The sequence below is a fragment of the Peromyscus maniculatus genome, chromosome 7, assembly GCF_049852395.1.
Source record: "Peromyscus maniculatus bairdii isolate BWxNUB_F1_BW_parent chromosome 7, HU_Pman_BW_mat_3.1, whole genome shotgun sequence".
Taxonomy (NCBI): Eukaryota; Metazoa; Chordata; class Mammalia; order Rodentia; family Cricetidae; genus Peromyscus; species Peromyscus maniculatus.
In genome coordinates, this window is record NC_134858.1 from 56,202,447 (window position 1) to 56,211,225 (window position 8,779).

General features: G+C 45.5%; 1 protein-coding gene across 12 annotated transcripts in view; it reads right to left on the reverse strand.

Annotated features, from left to right (window-relative positions):
- The window catches only part of Neo1 (neogenin 1), a 169,192-nt gene extending 161,703 nt beyond the window's left edge, over positions 1 to 7,489 (reverse strand). For 8 of the 12 annotated variants that reach the window (XM_076576393.1, XM_076576392.1, XM_076576390.1 and 5 more), the window contains exon 1: positions 7,019 to 7,285. In XM_076576393.1, coding sequence (XP_076432508.1) covers positions 7,019 to 7,178 — 160 coding nt within the window. In that variant the 5' untranslated portion in view covers positions 7,179 to 7,285. Of the gene's footprint in view, positions 1 to 7,018 lie in introns of all 12 variants that reach the window. The other 4 variants (XM_076576387.1, XM_076576391.1, XM_076576394.1 and 1 more) reach the window with 4 other exon arrangements.
- Positions 7,490 to 8,779: the final 1,290 nt, after the last annotated feature.

Genomic DNA, 8,779 nt, shown 5'->3' on the forward strand with positions numbered 1-8,779 from the left:
CTGCAATTAAAATAAAAACATTTAGTATGAAATATTCACAATTAAAGGTAGAAACAACTTGGGAAAGCTGTAAATGTTTTAGTCAAGGGTTTTTATTGTTTTGTGTTACTGTGGTACTTAGAGGTTAACTCAGAGCCTTTGGCTATATCCCTGCGGTTTAAGAGGTAGTATTCTTAATGTTACCAGTACTGTTCTAGAGTGACTGGAACCCTGACTTAGTTTCTTTTCCTGATGCCTGTGATAACATAGCATGACGAAGCAACTTACTGGAGAAAGGATTTATTCTGGCTCACAGTTCAAAGGTACAGTTCATCATGGCAGAGAATTCAAGTGATAGGATTTTGATGCAGCTGATCACATAACATCCACAATCAGGAAGAAAAGAATGCATAGTGCTGTTCAGTTCCTTTTATCACTCAGACAGACCAGGGTCCCAGCCAAGGAATGGCACCATCCACAATTAACACTAACTATAATAAACCATGACCCTTACACAGACACAAAAACTATCTGTTTATCAGTAATCCTGTGTGTGGGAATCCAAAGTTACAGAAGGGAAAGACCACCCACACACACACAAAAAAAAATGTTTAACACACAACTCTATCACAGCAAATCAGCGAAAGTATCTTCAATTTCCATAGTGGAAGAATACACAGGTGGCAGAATACACAGAGCAGTAAAGGCAGGCAAACACATGCATTTGGATGCCAACTTTTCCAGATGGTAGCTCTGTAATCCTTCACAATGTGCTTAAAATTTAAGACTCAGTTTTCTTATCTGTAAAATGGAGAGATACTGAATATAAAAACGCAGATAAAATAGATGGTACACTGCTTCAAACACTGTGACTGTTCTATAAATACCACTTTTATTGGCCACTGTTAATACTTTGTTCGTTCTCCAAAGTCACAGACATTTCAAAAAAACAGTTACGAGAAAATGTGTGTGCACTAATAGGAAAGACCTCCAACAATGAGATAAAGAATACATACTGAGAGCTGGAGAAATGGCTCCTTTAGAGGACCCAGGTTCAATTCCCAGCACCCACATGGCAGTTCACAACTGTCTGTAACTCCAGTTCCAGGGGGTCCACAGCACCAGGCATTCATGTGATGTACATATATATGCATACAGGCAAAAAAACTCATGCACATTAAATAAAAATCTTTTCAAAAATATATATTGAAAAACAGTAAGTTGTATAATTCTGCTTATGTGTAAAAAAGGAAACTATATACACATATGCAAATTAGGAAAGAAAAATTTAAAATTGTTACTCATGGATTAAAAATGAGATCTGCCCATTTAAGTAATAAAACATGCATTTTAAAAATAAGTTTTAAAAATAAAATAATTTAAAGATAATATAGCATTAAAAAAAGAAACACGCCAGGTGGTGGTGGTGGTGGTGGTGGTGGTGGTGGTGGTGGTGGTGGTGCACGACTTTAATCCCAGCACTCGGGTGGCAGAGCCAGGCGGATCTCTGTGAGTTCGAGTCACAGAGTCACTGGTCTACAGCGCAAGATCCAGGACAGACACCAAAACTACACAGAGAAACCCTGTCTTGAAAAACCAAAATAAATAATTGTGTATACACACACACACACACACACACACACGTTTAAGGAAAGCATCTAAAGATATACATAGCTTACAGTTATGAAGTAAAAGAATGAGCCATATAGTAGAAACCAACTACAAAGAAATGTAACAGTATTTTACTAGTGAGTCTGAATGAGTTTTCTTGGTCTCATATACAATGTTTTTAATGCAAATACTCTTTATTATAAATTAATTCAAATTGTGGCCTCTATTTTAAAATCATATTTCACTTGATGGTGTAACCAAGTTCAAATCAAACTCACCTCACTAGCTCTCTGACAGGTCAACCTTACTTCTAGCCATTGCCCCTACTGTTCTCCTGTTGAGTGCAATGTAGCAAGCATGGTACTCACACTTACTAAGGGCATGGAAATCACTTAGCAAAATATTTGGGAGGAAAGACATAGAAGAAATGTATTGACATTCTATTTTTTCTACATCAAAAAAAATATCTTTCTCTACATAGAGAAGATACAGAAGGCAACACTAACAATAATCAATTGGGACAAATGAAAAACTATACTTTCAGTATCAGACTGGGTGGGAAGGGGGGATTAGAAAGATGGTTCAACAGTTAAGAGCATGCATTGCTCTTCTGTAGAACCCAAATTTGATTTCCAACACCCACAATGAGCAGCTCACAACTGCCTGTAAGTCTAGTTCCAGGAGATCCAATACATTCTTCTGGCCTCTACTGACAACCACACATAAACTAACTAACTAACTCTCTCTCTCTCTCTCACACACACACACACACAGAGAGAGAGAGAGAGAGAGAGAGAGAGAGAGAGAGAGAGAGAGAGAGAGAATAAATCTTAAAAAGTTAACAACTGAATCACTTTATTTCTAAAGCTGAAAAAGAAATATTAAAACTATTCTACATGGGCCACACTACAGTTTCCATGACAATATTCTTCTTTCTTCCCCCTCTTTGTTTCTCTGTTTTGTTTGGGTTTTTGGTTTTTCTTTTAAATTTGGTCTTGTTTTGCAGGGAGGTTGCAAGGGCAGAGGGCAGATGAGACACCAGAAGATAAGTGGGATTGGAATGAATGATATGAAATCCATAAAGAATCAATAAAAGTTTTAAAAAACTATTCGACTCAAATATAATAGTTTATAAGCAACTTTACAACTCATTTTGCTGGCAATTCAGTTAGGTATGAAAGGTATTGTTCTTGCTTGCCTGTAGCCCCCAATTTACAGATACATGTGTAGTTGTAGAATCATGAGTCATACCCCTAAATCCTTGCCTCCACATGAAAGTCCTTTCTTCATCCCACATAATGTATTAATTTTCAGACAATGTGCTAAGGAGCACACCTCTTATCATCTGCACATTCACCCTAGAAATATATAACCTCTTTTGTATTTCATCCCAACAGACAGGCAGAGCAGAACATCAAGTCTTTTTTATAACAACTACGGAAAAGTCAATTATCTTTCCCAAAAATGACAAAACTGATAAATACTAAAATGGTAGCATATCTAAGAGGATGATCAAGGTCATTAAAGTGTTGGAAAATCCACGAGGAGTGGCTGAAGAAGGGTGGGGAGGGAACGGAACAACTGTCACACATGCATACTCTCCACAAGAATCTGTCATCAAACACATAAAGGAATCCTATTTATGCTCTATGGTCCAAGAGTTCAAAACCTGCTGGACACAATTCAACAAACACTGTTTTCTCATTTCCTAGTTTGTTTTCTAACTATGATAAACACCGTGACTAAAAGCATCTTGGGGAAGAAAGGATTAATTTCATCTTACAACCTCCAGGTCACAATCTATCACCTACAGAAACCAGGGCATGAACTCAAGGTAGGAAGCTGGAGTCAGGAACTGAAGCAGAGGCCATGGAGGAGTGCTGCTGGTGGCGTGCTCAGCCTTTCTTATACAAGAAAATGCCCCGCCGGCTTGCCTCCAGGCCAATTTGATGGCAGCATCTTTCTCAACTGAGGTTCCTTCTTCCCAAATGACTCTAGCTTGTGTCAAGTTAACAGTTAACTAATGAGCAACTGATGCTTCAGGTATACCAAGGACAAAAAAAGGTGACTAAGACACGTACCAATCCTCAAGAGGTTAAGACTAGCAAAAGTAACAAGAAAATAAATAATACAAGACAGAGAAAAGTATTTTAAGAGCTACAGGAACACAGAGAATGGTGACCATTAACTCTCTGGGGGAGAAGCCAATAGAAAAAAAAAAAAAAAAAAAAGGGTTCTGATAAGATAAGAGTTAAAGAAGTGGGATGTGGCTTTAACAGAAAAAAAAAAAGAACAGCATGTGCAAAGGCCTGAAGGCACAAAGCTCTGCAATTAATCTGGACTGGGAGAACAAAAGGTACTTAGAAGAGTGAGGAGAGGAGACTAATTTAAATTGGGATTGTTGGGGATTGTTAAAGAACACATGGGATCTCACAATCTCTATCCCAAGGTGTTTAGACTATGAAACTATGGGGCACTTACTAATGACATTCTAACTGGGAGCTCTACACTTAGAAATATATTTCAGAAAAACTATTCCAATAGGAAGACACACATCTAGAAAGTAACAGTTGAGACAGATTTCTTACAGTACCACTGTTGCTAGTTTCCGGTATGGATACAGATGAAAAGGTACAGACAGAAGAAATCCCCAGGAGGTAAAGATCAAGCAGAGTAAGGTTTTCTAGATCTTAACTCGGGAGAGGGCATGGACAGTGACAGCTAAGACAGGTGATACAAGACAAATCCACGTGATTATCCTAACAGTATCAGGGCCCTGGCCAGGGACTAGTTCATTACCACGGAGAAAAGGGATGGGGGAAGAGGAGCAAAAGTGAGCCTACCTTTGGACCCGCATCAATGAAGCTACCAAATGGGGAGTGAGGGAAGGACTAAGAGAGTCATTAGCTTACTGGCAAAAATCAAAGACAGGAGAGAATGAGACAAGCATTAAAAATCAGTATTTGAGTAAAAGAAAAATGTGAAAAAGAAAGGAAGAAACCAAGAGAAAAGCAAATGCTAAGTCAAGTGACACAGGTTGGTGCTGATAAAGGCAAGGGAGAGCTAAAATTAAAGAGCAGGAGTGAACATTACTCTAAATGTGAAGCCATGTTTTCTAAGAGACATTATTAAAAACAGAAACAGACCACCTTATGAGGTAATGCGTCACATCAAGTAAATGCCTGCCAGAATCTGTGGGGTCCTCTATGAAGACTGTCTACTCTCAACTGAGAACATTTGCAATTCACAGGGTGCTCAGTCAATCCATCTTCCCCAAGGATCACTACAAATTTTTTCAGTAACCAGCCCTCCCTTCCCAAAACCTGACTGTGTGAGCATTCATTTCTTCACCACTGCTAACCATTTTCTATCATGATCACTTCATTTGTTTTTCTCTCTTCTACTATGTGTTCAAATGTCTACCCTAAAATGTTAAAACACTCACTTATCTTATTTTTCTCTATTTATTACTGAACATCCTCAATCCCCTACCAAAAGTCAAGTCTACCATTCTTCAAAAATAAGTAAATAAATACAATCCTGACTAATGATATCTGATTGATAGACCGTTTGATCCAGCAACTGCTTACTCAGCTCTCCATCCCCTAGATCTCTTCCACAACTCATGACACAACAGACCAGCCCCTGCTCATTGCGGTGATTTTTTTTTTCATTTTTGTAATGAGACAGAGGGGTTAACAGAAAGTGTTTTGGAAGAAGAATAAGAAGGTCTATGAAGGAGAACCAGATCTGTGCTCTATACTCTATGGTACTACTAATTAGCTGTGAGCCTTCTAACCTCCACCCCATCACCACCTCAAATCTTCTGAGAAACCCTGACAGTAGTTAGATAAATCACTCCAACACACATTCTCAAAACCTATTCTCCTTTGCAGTACTTATCACAATCACTTGACTAATTGGTAGCTGAGTAGCTATCTTCCCTTATACACTGGACTGAAAACTCACAACGGCAAATGTCTTGCACCTCATCATTGCAAAAACTTTAAACATAAACTCCAGCTACAACCTCAAATGCACACATGATGAGCTATATATACATTTACATATGAAATTAAGAGAGGAAAAGGAGTTTGTTTTCCAAAACCATCACGTTTCTCTTGCCCATTCCTATTCAGTTACTTACACTTCAGGTCTGAAAACTGTGCCCAAAACGCTGTACAAGTGCGTATCACAACATCGATGATCCTAATTTAATACTGGAGGAGGTTTAAAACTGTTCTTTTAACATCGGCAAGTCCTAAGCTATATACACATACACACGATGCAAAATTCCAAAGTTTATCAGCCAAATCACACTGCGACGTGATTTTTAATGATTTCATAATAATCAAAGGAAAACAAGTTCTGGTTTAGGAATTACAAATCGCCACTGCGTCCGATCAGGTGACCTTCAGTTGTAAAAATTTAAATCTCATGGAAGTTTTGTCAAGTTGTATGGCACACCAAATAGTCAAACAAGGTTAGCAAAGCACGCGTCAATTTGCCCTTCAAGTGTTGAGTCCTACTCCTCAACTATCAGAGGACTGGCTATTTGTTAATTTGTCCCCCTTAAGTAAGAATGCAGGTGATTCCAGCAATTCACGACACACAACAAAGAGGCTGAAAATATGTATGTATACATTGCCATTTAAAGACAATAGACAAGTATTTAAAAACCCGATGCCAGAAATCTTTCATAGGTTGAGAGTGGGCAACATTGAAACACAGTTGAAACCCCCAGTAAAGAGGAGGCGTTTCGTAACGGAAGCACTACTCGACAGAATCACTTGGAGCCGCTCTCCAAGGCGTTCGCATGGCTAAGTCAACACCACTCATCATGAAGGGGGCAACTATGCCCTTGGCACCCCCTCTCCGGAAGACTCAAGGCTCCAATCACTGAGCGAAGAGTCCCTCGAGATCCGACAGAGCTTCCCTGGACTTCAGAAGCTGGGCAACCCGTGACCAGGCCAGGAAAAAAAAAAAAATAGTTTCAAGCCCCCTCCTCCATCCTTTCCTGAAAATTAATGAATTGGCTGTACGATTGTTTATTTAATGAGGTGTGTAGTGGCCTCTACTGGTGCTTGTGTGAGCACAAGAATGTCCCACTCTTACAAGTGGGATGAGCCTGGGGGAGGGGAAAGAGGCGAGGGGTGAACCTGCCTCCCGGTACAAAGCGCAGAACTGGACCCCCGAGCTCCCGGCCCGGCCCCGGAGGCGCCCCTCCCCCGGCCGGGGCCCCTCCTGCCCGCTCCGCTTTCAGCCACGCGAGACCCTTTTCTCTCCAGCCACAGGAGCCGAGGCGGAGAAGTTCCCGCATGTTCCCCTCCGGATCCGAAACAACAACAACAAAAAACCCACCGCAGCGGCCGCGGGAGCCGGTGCCGCGCCCCAGCCCCCACGGCGTCCCGGGCCCGGCCCCGCTTACCTGCGGACTGCGGCGGGGAACCGCTCCTCACGGCCGCGGCGCCGGACGCCGGGCGCCCGAGCAGCAGCAGCAGCAGCGGCAGCCACAGCAGCGGTGTGGGGCAGCAGCGCCGGGAGGAGGAGGTGCTGAGGAGTCGCCGGGCTTCGCGCTCCGCCGCCATCTCTGCCCCGCGAGCGGCGGCGGCGGCGGCGGCGACAGCGCCGCGGAGCGCCCGCTCCCTTCCCTCAGCGCGCCTCAAGCCGGTCCCTGCGCCGCAGGCTCGGCTCCAGCCCGGCCCGACCCGGCCCGCGCAGCCCCCTCGCGCGCCCAGGGGGAAAGACTCCGGGCGCCTCCCTCCTGCAGCGGGGCGGGGAGGAGAGCAGAGAAGGGGAGTCAGTACATTCCGGGCGAGAGCTGGGGAGGGGGGGGTGGCTCGGTCTCCCCAGGTTCCAGGCGCCGCCACCCGCCGCCGACTCCGGCTCCTTACGGTAGAGCGAGGGGGGCGGAGACCGCAGGGTAGGGGGCGGGCGCCGGAGCGCGCCGTGCCGCGCACGCGCACAGCCGCGCACGCGCGCCTCCTCCCCCCCCAACCTCCCCGCCAGCTCCCTCTTCGCGCCCCGCGGCCTGCCCGGGCTCCAATCCCGGCGGTCGCTTCGCGGGCAGCCGCGGCGGTGGAGCCGAGCTGGCGCAGGGGGCAGGCGGCGGGCCCGTTCCCCTCCCCCTGCTCTCCGGAGCCGGGCGCGGAGCGCGCGCGCCGGGCGCTGCTGCTGGCGTCAGGGAAACCCCGGAGAAGCGATCCGCCTCCTCTCCTCCCGCCTCCCGCTCCTAATCCGAGGGAGAGATTTCCCCTCACCTCCGCGGGCGGCTTCAAAGGGTGCTGAGAGCGGAGGCAGAGCCGCTCGGACGCCCTGGCTGCAAGCCTGCGCGCACCTCTCGGCCCCGGGCCTCTCTATATAGGGCCGCAGAGGAAACCGAATGGCCTCCGGGAGGAAACCTGGGTGCGCAGAGGGTCGGCGCACGGATTTCTGTGCTCGCCAAAAACAATAGCGAGCCGCCCGGCTCCTGCTGGGGACCTGGCGCGGTTCCCGTGGGAGGGGGCCTGGCGGCACTGCGCCGACCTCCGGCTTCCTCTCGGGTGGTACCCGGCCCGCCTGGACCACGGAACCCCGCGCCCCCACCGTGACACTCGGCGCTAGCTCAGACAAAGGTGCAGGGAGCCCAGTCCTCCATCGGGTGCCCAGGCCGGGACCCAACCCCGTGACTCTCCCCCGGGCTAATTCTCTGCAGTCACTGCAGCCTTTTACCTAGGCCCTGGACGGTCACTTCTGCATTTTTTTTTTAATGTACCTGGGAATCAAAGTGTCTCTCTGGACAGTAAACCCGGAGCATTATTTGGGTATTGGCTTTTTCAACCACCTGGTACTACTGAGGATCGAGATACCCGAAGTTAGGAGAAAACAGTCTGTAGTCCACTGCAGACGAGAGTGCCCATACTCTTCTGTGCTAGCTATCTTGTGGATTTGTATTTGTATTCGCCCTTCTGTGTATAGTCAATATCCAAGATGTGTTGTATCCTGCAAAAAAGACTATTTTTTTCTAACACCCACACACACACACCATGCCTTCTCACTCTATCACTTCATATTTTATTCCAAAGTTCCAAAATAAACACTTTAAAGCGTGGATTGACGTGGGGAATGAAGAGCTCAGAAACCTCATTAGAAGAGTGAAATTAGGAGCCTGCCTTCTCCCAATTCTTTGAAACAATTGGCTTAAAAGAGC